The 21,030-nt window shown below is 52.9% G+C and overlaps 1 protein-coding gene across 1 annotated transcript in view; it reads right to left on the reverse strand.

Annotated features, from left to right (window-relative positions):
- LOC141963909 (hydrocephalus-inducing protein homolog) overlaps nt 1-21,030 on the reverse strand; it is a 126,207-nt gene that overhangs the window by 16,241 nt on the left and 88,936 nt on the right. The window contains 18 exon segments of the mRNA XM_074913645.1: nt 8,493-8,677; nt 8,860-9,074; nt 9,481-9,684; nt 10,159-10,773; nt 11,524-11,683; nt 12,656-12,797; nt 13,276-13,459; nt 13,755-13,903; nt 14,350-14,565; nt 15,691-15,864; nt 16,490-16,660; nt 17,312-17,346; nt 17,348-17,495; nt 17,649-17,817; nt 18,036-18,275; nt 19,333-19,482; nt 19,878-20,069; nt 20,182-20,309. Coding sequence (XP_074769746.1) covers nt 8,493-8,677; nt 8,860-9,074; nt 9,481-9,684; nt 10,159-10,773; nt 11,524-11,683; nt 12,656-12,797; nt 13,276-13,459; nt 13,755-13,903; nt 14,350-14,565; nt 15,691-15,864; nt 16,490-16,660; nt 17,312-17,346; nt 17,348-17,495; nt 17,649-17,817; nt 18,036-18,275; nt 19,333-19,482; nt 19,878-20,069; nt 20,182-20,309 — 3,477 coding nt within the window.

A 21,030-nucleotide genomic window follows, 5' to 3' on the forward strand; every position in this document is an offset into this window, starting at 1 on the left:
AGGTAGCAAATATTCACCCATTTATATTGGAAACCCCTATTACGTTTTGGGGTTGTGACTGTGTGGCTCAATGGGGAACTCCAACTGGATCAAATTTGTCTTAATTACCACTGTAGCACAACCCACCCTGAAACCCACCCTGAAACTCACCTGGAAAATGGAATCACCGGTGTGGGTGGGTCAGTGGCCCTTGCCAAGGAAAAAGTCATGCCACCTTAATGACTTAATTCAGGGATAATTAAGTTTCTTATTTTAAAGAAAAGTGGTTAATAGTGACTTTTACATGATCTCCAACATATTAATGATACCACACAGGATAAAAATACTTTACAACCATGAATGCCCTCCCCAACAATGATTACCTGAAACTGGCATCTTGTAGTAATTGATCTAAAGGATTGATTTCTTTTATCATTCCCTTGCATCCGAACGATGCACCTACAATTACCTTTTCTATTCCCACTATTGATGTCAGTGAACCTGCAAAACAATACCACTGCATTATTTTACCATAAGACATAAAAGTCCCACCAGGTCCCCCAAACTGTTACATATCATTATATGGATGACATCCTTACAGCAGCAGTAACACAGGAGATCATGGAAAAGGCTCTTGCTTTAACCAAGCACTCACTATCTCAAATGGTGTTGCAAATACTACTTGAAAAGGTAGATATCATCACCAGGCAGTACCTGGGCTGAAGGATTTGTGAACAGACTATGGTCCTGCAACAGCTTAAACTTAAAACTGATGTTAAGACTTTAAAAAAGATTTACAGAAACTGTTAGTAACCATAAATTGGATACAGCTGTGTGGGCCTAACTCATGATGATCTGCATAGCTTGTTTGATATTTTATGAAAAGATCCTTCACTGACATCACCCAGAGTACTTACAGAGAAAGCAAAACAAGATCTCCACCGTATAGCTAACCCCATCTCAAACAGACAAGCATCGCAGGTACACTGCATTCCCCCACGGGACAAGCCATCGTAGAAAGAGCACGCCAAACCTTGAAAGCACTTTTGCAAAAACAAAAAGGGAGAGAGATCTTGGCTCCAGGTCAGCCATATGCTCCGCTGTTTCAGTGGGATGAAAAACACATGCCTTTTTTCCACCAGAATGCCAGAGCAAAATCAAAACCAGTTTTCTTTGTCAAGGCGTCAGGCTAAAGACATCACTGCAACTTGCCCTGAATACCAGACAGACTCCATCTCCTCAACAGGGAAGTGGTGTCGACCCTTGGGGACTCACCTCCTCAGAATTATGCCAAACTGATGTCACTCACTCAGCTGCATTTGAAATGTTAAAATATGTACATGTGTCTGTTAATACCTTTTCTGGAGCACTGTTTGCATCCTGCCATACAGTGGGGAGTCAAGTACCTGACCAGCATTCCCCACTCACCGACCGGTCAGGACATGGTGGAGCATACATCTAGCAAGCTAAAGCGTCTATTACAACAACAACAACAACTAAAGGGGGAAGATGCAAGATACCAGATCAACAAGAGGACCAGAGCAAGTCTCAAGTGTTAACAAAAAACTTAGAAAGTAGTAACTGAGGAGGACCATATCTTTTAATAACCTGGGGAAGAGGTTATGCTTGTATCTCCACAGGTCTCAGTCTCCAGTGGTCACCGGCAGGGTGTGTGCAACCACACCTGAGGGTGAGAGGCAGCCAGCACTCAGGATCCAGCTGTGGGTGCTGTGGGTGCCCCTGTGCTGACAGTTTGTGATCTCTTCGACTGATCATTTAAGCAGAATGTCTGGGTAATGTTTGCTACTGCAACAGGACAAACTACACTACAGTTGCCAATTCTTTTAAGAGAAAATGCTAACAGTAATTGCAACTCCTTAATGAAGTATCTAGGCTTACTAGTCACTATTGAAAGATGTAGTTTAGATGAAATGCAGTTATTAATAAGGATGAAATGCTGTAAGAATGTGTGTATTCCACTTTCTTTGTTTAGCAATATTAAGAATTAAGAGCTCAAGTGTTTAACCTTATTAGAAACTCCCTTGGTTTCCCCCTGGAGTGCTGGCCAGGCTCCAGGTGGAACCCAACAGGAGGATGAAATCAGATGTTCCCGCTCAAAGAAAAGTGCCAGTTATTTTGGCCTGTTGATTTAGAGGCCGGACCTGCTTGCAGCGACGTTGGATGCCTCACCTACAGATGGACGCATCACGTAGGGCTTCCAGTTTGTGAGGAAGGGCACTCTGAATTCTCGCTGCATCCAGGGTTCCCCAGCGATTGCAGATCTGGATGTTAGTACTTCTATTAAGTGTGCTATTCCGTACTTTCCTTACTGTTTATTTTGTAGTATTTAGTCATATCTCTTATTTATCAGTACTGAAATTAGCCTACTCTTTTAACTAATAATTGTAACTGCTGTACTGTTTCAGCCTTCTGTGGAACTATTGTAAGTATGCTGTGTTTTTGAAGTTTGTCTAACCCTTAATTGATACAGCTCTCAAACAAGCCTTGCAGGTGCCGTTGCAGAAACCAAGAAAGGGGAGATCTGGGAGGCATCGGCCTTACACAGCCTCTGACAAACAGCTAGGCTTTGATGAAGAACAGGCCTCAGAAGATAGATAAGAAACTGCTGAGCTGTGCCAAGGTGGCAGGGAAAAATCAGTCAGGACAGCAGGCATTTTGCCTGGGCTTAGCAACTGCTGCCGACCCATCCCAGACCTGTTTGATTGGAGTTAGAGCTGAGAGGCTCTCTTCCCCCAGTAGCTGGGAATAGCATGCGAGGTCAGGCCTGGGGATGTATATAGTTTGGTGGACAAAAAGCCTATCTGACACATGGTTGGTATAATCGGACAGTCTGGCTGGGATGGCAAACCCGTGCCTTTAGCCTGGGCTTGTCAAAATACCAACAAGGCCGCCTTTGTTACCACAGTCGCTGTTGTAGCGGACCTCATAGGATGCCTACGCAACATGACCCTTCAACACTTTGGGAAGGAACCTGACACAATACTCATCCCCTGGAAGCAGCAAGTGTGGGACGACATGGTTACACGTTCGGAAGACTTACAACGTGCCATCTTTGACTTTCCAGGGTCCATGACAACTGGAAAGGGTCTACAATGTGTTACACACCTGAAGACACTTCAGCTACAACTTACACTACCCCTAGTCATGTGCCCTCTTAACAGCACAACATACTTCACAGATGCCTCATCACAATCACAAACAGCTGCAGTCGTATGGAAAGCTGAAGGACACTGGGAAAAGAGGTTGTGGACTCAGACTAATAAATCAGTACAATGGTTGGAAGCCAAAGCGGTCCAGACGGCACTCCAGCAGGAAACAGAGAATCCACTTAATATTGTTCCAGACTCTCTCTCTGTTTATAAACTTGTACACAAAATGGTAACCATAGGATTTGTGCAGACGGAAGTATCGACTTTGCTTTATGACGCTCTACAACAACACGTAGGACAGGCCTTTCTTACACATGTGAACAGTCACCAATCCTTACCTGGTCCAATTATAGAAGGCAATCATAAGGCTGACCAGGTGGCTTGGGGTGTATAGTCACTAGATGCTGCAAAGCATTTACATGCCTTTCTACACCTCAGAGCAAAAGCTTTAGCAAAAACATGTCATATTTCTCTGTCACAAGCAAAAAACATAGTGGCACTTTGTCCCTACTGTCAAAAGGGCCCACTGTGGGAAGCAGGTGTCAATCCAAGGGGTATCTCCCCCAGTCAGATATGGCAAACTGACATAACAGAATTTGACCTATTAAAACCAAATAAATACCTCATGGTAACCATTCACACCTTGAGTTCTACAATATTAGCCACGATGGCTTGCAGACAAACAGCCAGACACATTATTGCTCACTGGGAGGGCGTCATCGCCTTATTAGGGAAGCCACAAGAGATTAAAACAGATAACGGCCCTTGTTTCATCGCGAGACGTACGAAAGAATGGTGTGCATTATGGGACGTCAAGTTAGTACACGGCCTTCCTTACAGCAGTCAAGAGCAAGCAATAGTGGAATGTGCGCATCGCACCCTAAAATCCAAACTACAACAGCTTGGGGAGGGGGAAGGTCATAAGGGGACAATACCCATAGACCGGCAACAGACTTTATTGTCCCGCGCCCTTTATGCTTTAAATCATTTTGTAGAGGCGGCGAGTCCACACTTCCCCTGTGGAAACACTTTATGCCAACCCAGGAGACAAAAAATTATCCTTTGGTTCAGGTCAAGGAACCGGGAGTGGGAATTAGGCTGGTCACTGAGAGTGTTTGGGCGTGGGTATGCAGCAGTGGAAAAAGATGGTTTAATTAAATGGATACCTGCCCGATGTATAAAAGCTGAAATAACCATTTCTTCTTAAAGTTTTTGCGGATTTTCTGTGGCTTTTGGCTACTTGGATCTTCTGCTAGATGAACCATCTCGCCCAAACCCAACATATGGGCAAGCACTACAGAGAAGCATGCAGCAGCTGTGGTTAATACAGAGAAAGAATGGAAAAAAAACCCAACACCAAAAAAACCAACAACGAAAAAACCAACACCAAAAAACTCACCCTTGCACATGAAGAAATAGAACAACAAGTCTTCAATTATTACAAATATAGCTATATAGCATGGGGAGGGGGAAGTGTAGGGAGAGGCGCTCGGAAGATCTCACGATGTACAGAAAGAATAGGGAAGTAAAGATCTCGCGATGTACGGGAAGGCATATATAAAGCAACTGTGCAGTTAATAAATCGAACAAGAAGCAACCACCATATTGGCGTCTGTGCTTTTGTTCCCGCGAAGGTCATAATCTCCTGCATGGATTAGCTGTGATCTGAGCGCCACACCTCTGCGGATTGGCAGATAGAAAAAGACAGCTAATACCCCTACCTCAACACAGGACTACTGCAGCTGGAATATTTTTGGATTGCAGAGAGACAAAGCTCCTGCTTAAGGAAAAAGATTAAAAAAAAGAAAAAAAAAGGCAGGGTGTCATGGAATGCTGTTTTGACTGAATATCACCTAAGGCCCAAGCCCTCTACTCATGTTGTTGGATAAATGAGATTGTCTTTGTTATTTGATTTCTCTATCTCGATACTGAATTTCACACCTCCTATCTTATTTTATTGAATCTGATGGAGAACCAAAACTTGCTGGCTTTAACTTTGCTGGTATAGCTGCTGCTACGATTTGGGAATAATTTTTTGAGGGGTGATATTAATGCATATTAAAAGACAAACCTGTGCTGGATATTAGATGACTGAACTCCAGTAAGATTTAATTCCCATTTCTACCATTCTGTTACTTCTTATTAAACTTGAAATAGTTGTCAGATTTTATTTTTCTATTGAGTCTACCAACAGGAGAGTACAATCAGTACTATAAAAGTGTGTTCTGGAATGTAAGCATTCAGTTTCTGCCCGAACTACCACGACAGGTGATTTACCATTCCACTGAGAACATTCTTGTCTCACTACAGACAGGGCAGTTTGCAGAAACCTAGGCAGGAACAAGGGAGGCACAATCTTTCGTGGCAATATCCTGGGCTTAATTTAAATTGCCTCAGCAGATAATGGCCAGTGCTGGCAGTTTTTTCTCAACTAAGTAATCCGACATCACCTCCGTGAATGGGAGGAGGGGAGCGTAGCCAATGCACAGCAGCCCTTTCATTTACCGAGGTATGACTTTGTTTGCAGAGAATATGCCCTGGGGTGGTGGCAGGAGGGAGGAAGAGGAGCCACTTCTAGGAGCTTGGGTCTTCTGCTTTGATTAGGTCACAGCTACAAATAGATTTAGGACTCAGCCATGGTCAGTATTTTGCTCCTACTCGTACACAATGCTTTTAGAAATAAAAAATTAAAAAATGGAATGTGAAATTAAGGTGGTTGATTTAAATGACAGCAGAAACCAAAAAATTACAGATCTCATAGTCCAGCAGCTCCTTAAAGGAGTCTTAAACATCAAAAAGCAAGAAAAATCCTTGCGGGACAACATCCCACCCAAGAGGAGGAAGATGGTGGAGCAATGGGTGGGAAAACGCTCCAAAACCCCGCGGGAGGCGAAGCCGGACAGGCACAGCGTGGCGGCAGGCAGCAGCAGGCAGCAGCAAGCGGAGAGCATCCGATGCCGACCACGTGCCCGGCAAGCGAGCCAGAACCTGAGGGACACCACGGACAGAGTGACGCCGCCCCCCGACCCCTTCCGACAGGCGGGCAGAGAAGACGTGGAGCCGGATCCCCGTCGCACGCAGCCTGCGCCCGCCCGCTCCAGCCCCAGCCCCAGCTCTCTCCCGGCTCTCTGTTTCTCACTTCATTAAAGGTTCGATGTTCGTTTCACAGCGCCTCTGCCTGGGCTCATCCCTGCAGCGGGAGGCGGGGGGCCAATGCAGCCCCTGACCCGTGTGTAGATCTGACCCTCCACCGCTTCACCCACTGCATGAGGAACCCCCCATGACTCTGGGTGGAGATGTTGAATCAGAACATTAGTTCCCAGACTCACGGTTAACGAACTAGAAAGAGCTCTCAAAAATCCATCTGCTCCCATGGAAGCAGAAAAATTCTTCTTTAGCTTTGAGAGCAGGACGAAGCCATCTGGGACTCGATACGCTCACGCTGCACAAACCCCCTGTTACACCAGTGTTACAAATCTCGACAAATCGAACACCATGTCCCGGGCCATTTCCAAACATTTAAAAACGTTACATCAAATCGCCATATCTCCTGGGGGATTTTCACTTCCTGGCCTGTTTAGGTGGACACCATCCTTAAATTTTGCCCTGGTTTGAGCCCAGAGGGCAACTGCGCATCACACAGCCGCTCACTCACCCCTTCCCCGCAGTGCTGGGAAGGAGAAATGAAGCAAAGAGCTCAGGAATGGAGATAATGACAGAGAGGGGTGGCTCGAGCACCCATGAGTCAGGGCAAAAGACAGACTTGTTAGGGGAAGAAAACAGGAATAGCACCTGAATTCAAACACTAACAATGCTTAACAGACACAGTGGGACAGTGAAAAGCGTTATGTTACCACAGTTAAAAACCCCTCGCCCCACCCCTCCCTCCCTGGATAACGTCCTTGGCTCCATGCCATGCAGCTGCCGCCACAGCCCGATCAGTTTTTAACTGTTTCAGGAATTCCTGTACCAGTCGCCATGCAGTTGAAGATGACACAGCGATGGTGTTCTTCCTTACGGCCGCCTCGAATAAGGCGCTCCCTGCCCCTTTCCATGTTTCGAGATCAAAAGCAGACCGTGCATCAGCAGGGACCCCATTCCTTTTGCACCAGATAAGCAAAGTGCGCAGGGCTTTCCCCTCGTCAGAGGGAGGTGGCAGCAGAGGGCTCCACGATGGGAGGTGGAGGGGGCACTGCCTGAGGGGCTTTCTGCTCATTCGGTCTTTGTGGAGGAAACAACTCATCTTGTGCTTCCTCATCAGAGTCCTCACACAATCCCCTCGCCCTCAACCACGTCTACGTTTGGGACGGGCTCCCCCCGCTAGGTCCTTATCTTGACCTCTCGCCACCAGGACCCGGCCCGAGGACACCCCTGGATTATAAGGTGTTTCCCCTGAGCTTGCTTTCTCCGCCTTAAAGTCTTTTAAAGTCTCTTTTAAAAACCTCCAGGTTGTAAGGAGGTCGGCTGCATTCTTATTACCGCGAGAGGCACACTCCAGCAGTTTCTGTCCCAGTTCTTCCCATTTGCTCACACTAAATGCAGTGGCAGTGCCAGCTTCATACCCTTGCGCTTTGATTCACGACAACATTTTTTGGAGCGCTACATCATCCAATTTGACTCCCCTGCGCTGAAGCACCAACTTCCACATTGTCAGAATCATACCCTCCTCCTTAGAAAGGATGGCACCCATCGCTTTGTTCCCAGCCACTCACCTGGACGGTGTCAAATTCCAAAAGGTTGTCGGGACTGTGCAGCTCTCCCCGCCACTGCGCTTGACTGGGCTCCATCTCCGCAGCTCTTCCTGCCGCCGTTATTTATTTCCTCGGTGTTGGGATCACATCGGGGTCACCATTTGTCGTTGTTGAGACAGACACGACAAACACCGAATTGTGCAAAATGGCTACTTTATTGTTCCAACAAGCCTTTTAACGACTTTATGAAGCGTTTGTGTTCATGTGTGACTGGTTTTGGTGGAGACTAACAGTTCACGGCTGGATGCCCTCTTCTCTGTTGCAGCCTCGATGACCTTCCTCTCCTTGTGGTCAGGCAGTTCCGGTCTGGCAGTTCCTTGATCTTCTCAGCTCTTCTCGGGACTTTCAAGTCTCTTAAGGGTACGTGGTTATCTGCTCAAAGTCAGTATCAAACTTACATTCTGATCCCTCAGACCAGCCCAGGTCTCCCATAGTACCAGTACTGGTTCCCAGCTCCAAGCACGGGAAGAGACACTGGGCGGCTCAGGCAGCATGCTCTGCCCGAGCCAGAAGGTCGCTGGGGCACAAGGGGCAGCCCTGGCTCTGAGTTCAGGGAGGAGCAGTGTGGGAGGCTCCCATGCCCCAGCCTTACCGTGGGGGTCCTGGCTGATGGTGGGATACAGGCAGGTACCCCTGCAGTGCACCTGGTACTGTCGGTTCGTCCCCAGCACCTCAAAATGCAGCGTCTGATCAAACTGCCCCGGCACCGTGGAGCTGAACTGGACCCTCAGTTCTACCTCGCCGTGGGCAGGCACTATCCACCGGCAGCTGCTCAGCCTGGCAATGAAAGAGGAGGCTTCAGACATTGATAACGAGCAAACGAGAGAAGGAGGCGGCTCATGGACTCGCCATCCCCCCATGGAGGCCCTGGCAGAGGGTCCCTGCGGGGCTGGGGACGATGGACCCCGCTGGCAAGATGGACGTGAAGCAGAGGGATCACCTCCTCCCTCACGGCTCACCTGACGGATCTCCCCGGGGATGGGACCGTGTCCATGTTGCTTTGGTGTGCCCCGGGGCGCTGCGTGGGTGCTCCCGTGCCCGGCGCCTGGAGACCTCTCCTGCCTGGAGACCTCGCCCGGCTGGAGCTCCGCTTCCTCCTCACAGCCTCCGGCCTGCCCGCGGCTTTCTCCTTCCCCGACTGGCCCCTGCTTGGCGTGACCTGCTCCTCTGACACCTTCACACCAAGGCAGAGAGGAAAGGGAGAGAGGTGAGACCTGCCCTGAGACGCCCCCATCCCAGAGAGAAAGCTGCAGGTTTGTTAACAGACGGGAGAGAGAATAAACCACCAACCACCTCTGCCCATGGATTTGGTCTTCCGTATGGGACTTTGTTTTGCCTACAACACCCCTCCTTGCCCAGGACCCTCTCCTCAAGGGAAGTTGAAGGGTTTAGCTGATTTTTTTTTCCTCTCATCTTACAGAACTGGCCCATATTTCAAGCAGAGCTGTCTCTTTCAGACAGACAGGAGGGATGCCTGCAGACATGGAGCCCTGTCATGTCTTCGCTGCCCTTCCACAGTGATCCTTTTCCATCCCACCCACCGCCCATGCCCCCATCCAGCCTGGACCCTGCCCTGGCACCTCCACTGCAGGCACATCCAAGAGACTTCTGGTGTTCTTCTTTTCTTCTTCTGCAGTGGCACCTTCAGGCACGACAAAGGCGAAGTGCTCGAGGGCTTCTCCTGCTGCAGGGACCATCCGCTTCTCCGGGTAGCGGATCACGGAGTAGAAAGCCGTAGGTGGAATGGGAGGCCCCGAGGGACCCAGTCCCAAGTCATCCAGGATCTAAAGCATAAGAGAAAACCCTGTTTATGCTCCCGTCGCCTTCATCCTCACACTCCCTGAAAGACACTGAGCTTTTGGCAATGGTTTTTTTTATGTAGATGGAGTACAGTGATTTTTTATGCCCAGCGGGGTGGGCAGGCTCCAGAGCAGTGCCAGGACCTACAAGTGGGACCTAGAGAGAAATCTGAGTGACTCGGCTGAAGGAAACAATGACCAGGAGCTGCCCTGCCCTGGGACCACTGTGAATGATTTCCAGACTGGGAAACTCTCTGAACAGAGAGGATGAGAGCCCCCCCTCTTCCCCCCGACCTGAGGGATGGCAAGAACTTCCCCAGCCACGTGGCTGCTGTGAAGCCATCGTGGAACATCATCAGTGGCCCGGACAAGGCTCTGTGCTGTTGTCACCTGGCGGGACACAATGCACCAGGGCCCAGACCACGGCAGGCTCAGCATCTGAGCCTCACAGGGCTTTACCTGCTCTGCCGCTGGCAGCTTGCCACTCTCCAGGATCGCCCTCGTCACATCTGCAGAGCTCAGCACCTGGATGTCCAGGCAGGGCACCCCGACGTCCTGGCCTCTGGATGACCCTTCTGCACCTTCCCCTTCCAGCCCAGATAACTTGGAGTCCTCAAGAGCCTTCAGTTTTTCCAGATGCTCCTTCTCCAGCCTCTCCTGGTGCTCCTTCTCTCTGTCCTTTTGGCTCCTGCAACGGCGCTGGCCTTGGACTTGCTGCTGTACCACCTCCTGGTTCAGAGGGGACAGCAGGATACCCTGAGCCCTGTCCCAGGATGACAAAATATGTGTGACATCCTTCTGCGATGCCTCGTAGATCTTAAACCTCAGGGCCAAGTTCTCGCTGTCACTCTGCGCCTCGGTTTTGGTTTCCCCCTGTTCTGGGTCCGCAGGTTGTACAACCTCTGCTGGGCAGACATCTGCCAGGGGAGCCTCGCTCTGCTTTTTCTTATCTTCCTTGTCACTTGCAAGAGAGTCCGGGTGCTCCTTTGCAGATCCCTTCCTCTCTCCCCCCTCGGTGACTTCGGACAGGTTGCCAACGGATGCTCTGGTGTTTCTGGTGGATGCGTTCGTATTCTGGGCAGGACGAGCAGGAAAAAGCGGTGAGCATTTCCAAGCACCAACTCAAATGCTGTAGGACAGCGGCGAGCTTTGCAATAGCACCCCATGTCTCATCTGAGGCTTGTGCTAGGTGCTCTACAAATCCCAGTTCAGAGCGCAGCTGGTACCCAGTTGAGCTCAACTGAAACTAAACTCCCCAGCGTCAGACTGATGAGGAGTCCTGCAAACCAGCTGAGAAATGGAACAGCTTCCCCGACCCAAACTTAAGACACCTCCTTACTCCTGTGCAGTCCTCCGGGCACGTTTCTGGTGTGCTGAACATCCATCCCTGTGTCTGGCTGACACTTTGGGAAGCCTGGCTGCTAATGAATACCTAGAGGGCCTGGTGGTATCTCCTGCCAGACAGGTAGCAAAAGACACCACATCCCAGGCGGGTCACGGCTCAGAGGTGTAAGTCACATGCAGAACGGGGACAAATGCTGGACTAAAACTATCTAGGGCTCGGAGTTATGTGAAGCCATGACTCAAAGGCAGCATGACCCTAGAAGAGCAGCTCTACCCAACAAACCCAGCCAAAAATAGCCCTGGCGAAGCAGCAGCAGGATCAAACACTGGCTGCTGTTTCCCAGCACAGCCGCGTGTGTTACCGACGGCCAGGTGCTCATCCCCAGCACTGCGGGTGGCTGCTGGCTGCGCCAGGAATGGTTCGGCTCAGCAGGAGGGGCCCCAGGGCTTTTACTCATCTCTATAAACACAACCACCCACCTGCCCGACTCCAGGCTGGCTTTTCTTCCTTGCAGCATTATCTTTCCCAGGCTTTCTCTTGGCCCACTTAGATGACTTCTTCAGATCTTCTTCCTCCCTCAAGTGTTCTAGCTCCCACCGGTGCTTTTCCTCAAGCTCTTGAGCCAGCCGCTCCATCTCCCTTCAGCAAGACAAACAAAACATCCCCAAGAGTCACTGCCAGAAATCTGGGCTCGTTGCAATCCCAGCTGGTCCCGCACTTCATTCACTGACCCTGAGGCCAGGCACAACCGTTAGACCAGCTCTGTGGACTTCCCTCAACCTGGGGAGGCTGGGACATCCAAAGTGAGGGAAGGCGGGAGGGGACCTCCAGGGCCAGCCAAATCTAGGCTTTGCTGTCACAAGGCCTAAATTGCACTACTTCTCCAGTGAGGTCCACCTGGACACCTCCAGCAATGCTGCCAAAGACTGGCTGATCCAGGGAAACAAACTTCAGCTGGGGCTGAAAGAAGTGCTGACACACAGGCTCGCTTTAAGCAAGTCCCTCCCCAAGTTTCAGGCAGGAGTTAAGAGAGCCATAAGCTTATCCTGTGTATCCTCCTGAACAGGGCTGCTTTGCTGGATCAGAGCTTCCCCCAGGCTCACCTGCTGCTGCAGAAGCTGAGCCTAGGAGAAACCAGCTTTATGGCTGGTGTCACTCAGTAAAGGAAAACCCTGGGAGCTCAGCAGTGCAAGGGCCTCACCTGCACCAGGACTGGGATCTAAACCAAGCCAGCACAGCTGTGCCTCACACCAACCCACACCACAACCCCTCTGGTTTGGAGAAGAAGGGCGATGAAGAAGATGAGAATGAACATCATTAACTAGAGACACCTGTAAGCACAGTGGCAAGGCAAGCACAGAGCCCAGCTCCCTGCAGCCTGTGTCCAAGCCGAAGGGCTCACCACTAAAGCGGAGAGAGGATGTTCTCATCTCACCGGAGGAAGGTGCCTCCTCTGCTGGGAACCAGGGAGGTGGAACTGGCAGTCCTTGTGCTGCTGGTAATTAATGCTTTTGGCCTTGGTAACCCCTCTGAGCTCAACCAAGGTCTCCGGAGCAGGGAAACCCTTCGGGGACACTATCCTGGGGAGACACCCATAGAAAGCTTACAGACCTCTTCTTCCTCTCACGCTTGACTTGCAGTATACTGTTATCAAACTGAATTTTCTCCTCCTCGGTGAGGGCATCATACTCGTCCTCGTCCATCTCCCAGAGGCGTGCTTTCTCCCTCCTGGCAGCTTCTTCCCGCTCCCGTCCTTCAGCACAGACCAGAGGAGAAACCGTCAGTGCCTGCAAGCAGAGCTTGCTGCTCTGGGTGAGCTGCCAGGATTCACAACTCTGTCCCGACCCAGCCTATCATCCTGCCAGGAGATACTGGCGAGCTCACATTCCTGCTTCAAAATTCAGACAAGCCCCCAAACTATCGCTGCTCAGTGAGTTCCCGTGCCTTGCCTGGCTCACACGCCCCAGCGCCGTGGACGGCTGGCCGGTGGTTAGTTATTGAGCCACAGCAGCTTACACTTGTGCCCAAGCTTTAATGTTAGAGACTGAGGTCAGCCTCAGCATTGCTGTATTTTAAGCAACTGTGAGCTGAGTGCTGGCTACACCGAGGCAGAAGGTGGAAGGATTAATAAAAACCCCTCTTACAAGTTCTGCTGGTAACCCAGATACACACGGGTAAGGTTGAAGGCTTGAGAGAGAACATGTCAGAGTTACGGAGACGAAGAGTCTCACCTTCCTGCTCTTTTGCGGCCATCTCCCTGGCTTTCCAGGAAGCATAATCCTGGAACAGGTTCACAAAATAGATGTAAGGCCGATTTCTGACAGCTCTGAGCAGGCAGAGGAGAGCAGACGCCGTGCTGCGTGCATAGAGGGTCTCCAGGCCATCAAACACCACTCCCTGGTAGCAGTCGCTCAGCTGCAGATAAAGCCAAAAAGGAAGAGAAAGTCAGCTGTCGCACGCATTGGGCTCTCAGCCAGTCACTAAAGCCTGTCGTCAGAGATCACCAGCCATCACAGTTCCAAGTGCAGCAGCTCAGACAAGCTCTGATCTTCCCCCGCGCTCTGCCAGCTCATGGCATCTGCAGCTTCACCCATGGATCCCTGCACGCAGCCCAGGACTCCTCCAAGAGCAGGCACAGCCCTCCTCCTCCTCTCTGAATTGTACCTCGCTGCCTGTCTCTCCCTAGCAAGAATGCCCCCACCCCACGTACCTGCAGCCTGTCAGAGAGGATGGCCACCAGCAGGTCCTCGGGCAGCACGCAGCTCCTAAAGCCCAGCTCTTCTGATGTGCTGCTACCGATGCTCAGCGATCGCTGCGCAGGAAAGCAGGGACGGGGAGAGAGGTGAGAACTTGATGAGCCTTGCAATGTCGAACACCACCAGAAAAATCAACCGCTTTGGAAACCCCCAAACAATTCCAACTGCTGGGCTTGGAGCTGGGGTTTCTCACTAGCAGGAGACTAGAACAAAACTGCAGGCCAGCAGCTCCGGGGGAGCACGCTGGAGGGTGCGTGCGTGGCCAGCAGAGACCCAAGCTCGCAAGCCCCCAGCGCAGCATCCAGCAGCTTTGCCCACGGCTGCAGCCACATTAGCCAGGACTGCACTTTGCCAACAAACGGCTGAGATGCCGTAGAGTGTTTCTGCCAGGGTTTCATTCCCAGCCCGAGCCATGCCCAGCCTGCCCAGCTGGCTCTCTGCACTACAGACCCCTGCACCAGGCTCTGGGTGACACAGAACCTCCACTGGAAGCACCCCCTTCACTTCTCAGAGGCAACAGAAAGGTCCCAGGCATCAACCAGTGCAGGCCGTGCTTCACCTGGGAGCCCGTCAGATCCATCAGATGCTGCTTCTGGGATCGGGCTGTGGGGCCATCCCTCTTCTCGCCTGCCGCAGCTCTCACCTGGCCTTGGGAGCTGACGGACTGCCGGCTGACTTTGTCCACAGAGCTGGACCGGCTCGTCTCTAGGCTGCGCTTGGCCTTGGCGTGGAACTGCTTGCCGAGGGACTCATCTGCGTTGTGACCTGCGGAGGGGACAGACGCTCAGTGGGGAGCAAGCAGGCACCTTCCACCCCAACGGGCACAGCCCTGCGCCCTGGCAGGGACACGGCCCTCGTCCCCCAGCCTGCCGGGCACTAGCAGCACCCATCTCCAGAAGCAGCTCCTGCCCTGCTTCTCTTTTTAGCATGGTAAAGCACACCACCTGATACTGGATTTTAAAGCCAGAGAGTTTTTAAGGCACAGCTCCGCATCCCTCCTCACAAATGTGCACGCAGGTGACGCCGCACAGTAGCTCCCCTATGGATCAAGCCGAGGCTCCATCCTCCAGGAGCATCATTTCTGTACCTTGCGCCCATCCTGCACTCTCACGTGGAGACGGTAACATGCAGCCCTGCCCCAGCTGCATCCCCATCTCCACTGGAGCCAAATCCTCCGCATGGGCTAACCCCACCTGGGGCCCAGACCCTTCTTCCTTCCGCCAGCTCCCAACCCAACCAGGTTCAAAGCTGAGCAATGCAAAACTTCCCCCACCAGAACCAGGGTCTGGCCTCACCCTGCAGAGCTCGGGGCACCAACTGCCCAACCAGGTTTTCTAAAAGTCTCTGGTCTCAGGTGGAGAATGGCACCACATGCACGAGCTGTGTGACCTGACAGCGTGTATAGGGAAACCTCTGGAGAAGAGTCTCATCTGAAACTCTGGGAGGTTATTCTTCCCTTCCTCTCGTGTTTCTGAAGCCACACTCAAAGTCAGTTGTCTAGTGCTTCATGAGCAGCTTCAGAGGGCTTCTTCCTTGTTCAAGTGGGCATCAGTTCTGCCTGATGGCCACGAGGAGTCAGCTGGATTCAGCTTTGAGGAAATGTAAAAAAACCCTGAGAAAAATTCAGGTGTGCTTCACCACTCCTAGGAAAAGGAGTGTGTGCTGAGAAGCCCAGAGGCAGTAAAAGTGCCCCTGTCTGAGCCCTTAAAACAGAGATTATTTTCTTTAATAACATGAAATGCTTTATGAAATGGCTTTGCATTTCTGCACGCTGCACCCATGTTCCCTAAGAGACCCAAGGGCTGTCAGACTCCCTCTCTGGAGCAAGCAGAAGTGGACGGTCAGGGTGGGTTTCTGAAGCGCTGCTCTGGGTCCAGCGTGTCTCCTTACCGGCACCCTCTGCCTCCTTGCAGCTCTGCTCGATGGCAGCCCCGATGCACAGCTCCTGGGCGCGCAGCCCTGCCGAGCTGCTCCTGTCCGAGATGGCTTCTGTCACCACGGCGTCGATGGACAAGCAGGCAGCGCCGTAGTATTTGGACAGGGCAACCGCTGCCGCTGTCTTTCCTTGAGAGAGAGGAAGACTGCTTGGTGACACTTGCACGTGAAGCGTTTTCAGGGACAGGCTCTAGAAAGTCCCCAGACAGGATTTCAAAGTTTCAAGGACAGTGGGAAATCAAGTGCCCCTTTAGGGGAGACCACGAGGGAGGGAGCTGAGCACGGCTGGAAGCGTTGTCCTCTAGAGCCAGGCGGATCACCTCCACCTCACACCCAGCTGAGCGCTTTGTCCCTCGTGGGGACCTCAACCCTGGGCCAGGACATTGTTTCGAGCCCGGTCCCGCCACCCCTGCGCTGGCCGGCGCTGCCTCAGGCAACGTCTGGGCACAGGCTGGGGGTCAGTGTGGGCGAGGGACCGCGCCCAGGAGGCAACCTGGGCACTAGGCACCGTGCTCCCACCAAGCAACGGGGACACGGCCACCCTGTGTGGGGGGAGGATAGCCTGGCTCTGTGGACACGGGGTGAGCCACAGCACTTGCCCCAGCTGGTGAAGGCCTGGGACCATTTCATGTACCAGCAGGGCTGTGGCTTACCTCGCTTCGCTTCAAGTGGTCAATCAAGCAGCACGGCCCACCAGGACGTGTCTCTCCTGCTCCCCCCGCATTCCTTGCAGCCACGGGCTCGGCTCACCTACCTGTCAGGGGTGCCCCATGGACGATGACGACGATCCCTCTGCGGTCTCGGGCCGCGCGCCCCTCTGCAGAGATATCGATGCCAAGGTGGCGGGCGATGGCCCTATGCACAGGGCTGTCGGTCACTTCTCCCGAGGCCGCCCTGCTGCTGGTGACGCTCTGCCCATGCTCTGCTGTGCGGAACCAGATAGAAAAGTCAGCCTCCTGCCTACCTATGACCCTGATCATCCTCCCCATCCCCTCAGATCCTGGGAGAGAAGACTCTGCTGAAACCAACACATCTCACCATGCCCCTCCTTTAGGCTTGTGCAGATCAGGGTCTGCCCTAGATGGTGGTCAAGGTGCCTCTTCAGAGTATAGGAAATGGGCTGGCAGAAAGAGGAAAGAACAAGCCTTTGGCAATACCTAACAGGACTGGGCCAAATGTCCCGTCACCTGTCAACGTGGTCCCAGGTCCTGCTGAGTAAGGGGCGGACAGGCAGAACCAGGCATTTTACACTGTCCCAAGGGAGAGGCTCCATTTGCACATTGAGCGATTATCCAAAAGCTGGATGCTTTAGGAATATTACTCCAGGAGATGTAGCTGGGCTCTGAATTCATCATAACACATTTGCAAAGAGCTCCCACCTTTGCCCTTAGGAGATCACCAAAAGCCATCTCGGCTTGCAGTGTCACGCAGGACAGAGAGCGCGCTGCCCTGCCTAGGAAAGGGAACAGCATCACCCTGATCCCAGCAGCTCCTGGGGCAAAAAGGTGCTCATTTGGCAAAACTGGGAAGAACCTCTCTGGCCTCTCACTTGTCCCTGTCCCATCTGCAACAATACCCAGCCCCTGTCTTTTCTCAACACCTTCCCTCTCCTCCGCGTTCAGATTTAGAGTCCACCTCATTGGACTGGCTTTCATCAAACACGGAGGAGAAAACGAATGAGCTCTGGGATGAGACAGCGTGAATGATCCCAGCAGAGGACTTTCTTCCTTGATCTGACAGAGACTGGACATTTTCAAAGTCTGCGTGTTACAAGGCACAGACTTTCACGCTGGAATTCCTCCACCAAGCTGGGGAATGGGTGGCTGCTGAAAGCCTGGGCTTCCCGTGGAGAGCTCGGGGTTTGCGGGCTGGACTCCCCGCTGTGTCCACGCTCAGGACAGCCAATGCCAAACCCTCACCGTTGTCCTGGCCTGCTGGTTCCCCAGTCTTGGACTCCTCATCCTGCAGCCTCTTCTGCTCCTGATAGTACTCCAGCACCTCTGGGGGCAGCTTCTCACCCGGGGCACGTGGAGGCAGCAATAAGGTGTTACGGCAGTCATAATCTTTAAGCATCTGCAGGATCTGTGCATGTAGGGAAGAGAAGACACATGCAGGACGTGTTTCTAACAACACGGACTATCCAAGCCCCTCCACAGTCTGCCAGCAGAGCTGGCTAACCCTGAAATGCCACCAGGCTTTGCCCTGGGGACTGTCTCCATCTCCCTGGCACGAACCCGGGAATGCTGGAGCACTGTGAAGCTACGGGAGCGTGCACATGGGGACCAGAGCTTCCCTCTCACCTGCTCCTCAGCAAGGTACTGCTGGTCGAACTCCAGCGAGTAAAACTCGATGGGGAACTCGCATGGGTTCTTCACCACCACCGTCCCCTCTGCTCCACGGCTGTGCGGCAGCAACGGTCCCAGCTCGAGCACTGGGGGGCTGAACTCCAGCCGTGGCTCCAGCCCACGCCCCGAGACCTGCAGCTGGAGGTTCTGGCTGCTCTGGCAAACAGTAATCTTCATCTCACTTCTGTAGGACTTCTGAAAAGAGAGAGGCACAGAAAGCTCCTCCATGAAGTCCCAAGTGACAGGGCCGCAAATTCAACTCTTTCCCCAGGGCAGGGGTGTCACCAGTACCTCTAAGGGAATGGAAAACAGATGCTTACTTCCAGCAGGGGCTACAGCATCTGCATGCTGGCTCTGAGGAACTGGGATGAATCCTAATGTGAAGTCTAACTGGCTATTTTGGTGTCAGATGAATCTAAAATGCACTATCAGATGTTTTCACCTAGTCACAAGGGAGTGTGATGCTCATGAGAAAGGTCCTCAGGGTTACGTTTCCCAGACACAGTCCTGGCACTGCTGCATCAGGCAAACATCAGCTCGATGAATGAGGCAGGTGAGCTCTCACTGGCTAGAAATAAGGGTCGACTTCTCTGCTCAAGAAGATGGTTACACCTCTACAGCAATTAAAACATCCCTGGGACTGTTCCCAGGCACGGAAGCACCTGTGTCCATCCTGTTACCCACTGCCAGTTTCCAAGCCACGGTGGCCACAGGCAAACTGCCTTTGGGAACGCCCCGTCATTGCAGCTGACTCCCAGAGTGCCTGGGAACGCGCAGGCAGGCTGAGCCAGAGCCACAGGGACTGCTGGCAGCAACCACTCCAGGTGACTGTCCTGCCGTGCCCAGGAAGGTGCCCGGTGGCTGTTTTGCCTGCTGGTACCAGCAGCAGGACTTGACTAGACTGGCCCTTGCAGGGTTATCCCCTGTGAGCGCGCCAGCTGCTCTGCACCAGGGCGCTGCAGCCTCAAACAGGCGCCTGCAAGGGGGAGACGAGGGCAAACAGGCAGATTTCCCCCCATGCACCAAGAGGCAGCCAGCCCAGCGTGCCCTGATGCTCTCTGAGCAAGCTCCCCAGGGGGATTTCAAAGCCCCTCTCAGAAGAGTGTGCTGCAGGGGAAACTGAGGCACAGCGGGTACAGGGCTTGCAGAAAGCTCTCTGTGGAGGCAGACGCCGTCTCCTCCTCCCCGTGCTGGGCTCTCGTTACCACACTGTCCTGCCAGACCTCCTGGGGGTGACACTCGCCCATCTCACCTCTTCTGTGGGCGAAAACCTCACTCGGACGTTGCATCGCTGTCCCGGAGCGAGGGTTCCAGCCGAGGGCAGCGCCTCGAAGACACACGGCTGGGCTTTCAGCTTCTGGGGCACCTTCTGACGCACCCCCGCTGGCCAATGCTTGTCCACCTGAGCACAGAAAACAATTGTGTGAGGTCTCCTCGGTCTGCGAGGACAGACCCTCGGTTCCCACAGTGCTCTGAGACACCGTCACGGTGCTGAGGGCACCCACAGCCAAACCAGCCGAGGCCACCCCTGGCCTGAACTGGAGGGAGAACACGTCGGCAGGGCAGGCAGATGGGGAGGCACCGTCCTCAGAAGAGGAGGAGCGGGGGAAGGTGGCAGAGAAGTGAAGCACCAGCTAATGCCCAGGTCCAGGTGAGCCAGCCTTGCTCTGTACCCTCCAAAGCTTCCTCAGACGAGCTGCAGCCCAAGTGCTCACGCAGCCACCGGGGCAGAAAGGGCAAGAGAGGCAAAGAAAACCCAGCCGAGAAGGTATGTGTTACACATGGTCTGTGCTTTACCTTCTTAACAGGCTCATTTATAGTGATGAGCCAGTTACAGGGGACCTGGACCTGATTGTGGAGCTGGATGGTTTCCTCCTGGCACTGCCCACACTGGAGAGTGGAGAACTCCAGCCTGTCCCTGGAGACGCAGAGGGCTGGCATGGCCACGCTGGCACGGAGGTGGACGTGGAACGTGGGGCCTCCTGCTACCTAGGGAAGGACAGAGCATCCAGCTGAGAGCCACAGTGACATCTACTGCTGTCCCCAACCTGCCCCGAGAGGTGCACGGGCACAGTGGGGCGAGGAAGCACGCCGCAGGTACCTTGATGGGCAGGAGCACGTCCACCTCTCCCAGCGGCAGGTTGGCACTCTGTGGGTCAAAGCGCACTTCAAATGTCTTGCTCTCGCGGCAGGGCAGGTGCTTCACGTGGTCCAGCTCCACACTGAAACCTTGAACAGATGAAAATAAAGCAGCTGAGATACACAATCGACATGAACGTGTCACAAGCACGTTAAGGCCGTATGTCCTGGCTGGCAGCTCTGTGAAGGACCCCTTTGTACCTGTGGAGAAGACTGCCACTCCTTCTCCCTTGTCACCGCACAAGGAGAAAGGGTTTTCACAGCCAGAATCCAAGACCCACATGGTAAAAAGGAAACATCTCAGTTGAGGAGCTCCAGCCATTCCTTCACTAGGGATCCCAGGAAAGGATGCACAGACCTCTCCAAAGGAGAATTTCCAACTAAGATTCCCCCGTGCCATGGTGCTCTCTGAAAAACGATTTAGAGGAGGCACCTGATCACCCTTCAGACACGGCGAGGCACCGTTTGCTGGTGCTGCAGCCTTACGTCACGGCCTGTTTCGAAGCCTGTTTTGATACAACAGAGGACCTCACAGGCTGTCTCCTCACTAAAGGCTGAACAGAAGTGCTATGGCATGATGAACTTTAAACAAAGCACTTCCAAACCACAAAGGGTCCATCTGTTTGCAACACAAGCTCATGGAGTGCCCATCAGATGATGCTCATGGTAGCCAAGAGCAGAAGATGCTGAGAGGTGACCAAGGTGATCAGCCCACCCAGCCCCGGAAGGGAAGCGTTAGGGCAGGCCCGGGCGGGCCGGGTCTCTGAGTGCTGCTGGCCCGGAGAACTCAGGCTCTAAAGCACCAGGCAGC

This window comes from Athene noctua, chromosome 9 (genome assembly GCF_965140245.1).
Source record: "Athene noctua chromosome 9, bAthNoc1.hap1.1, whole genome shotgun sequence".
NCBI lineage: Eukaryota > Metazoa > Chordata > Aves > Strigiformes > Strigidae > Athene > Athene noctua.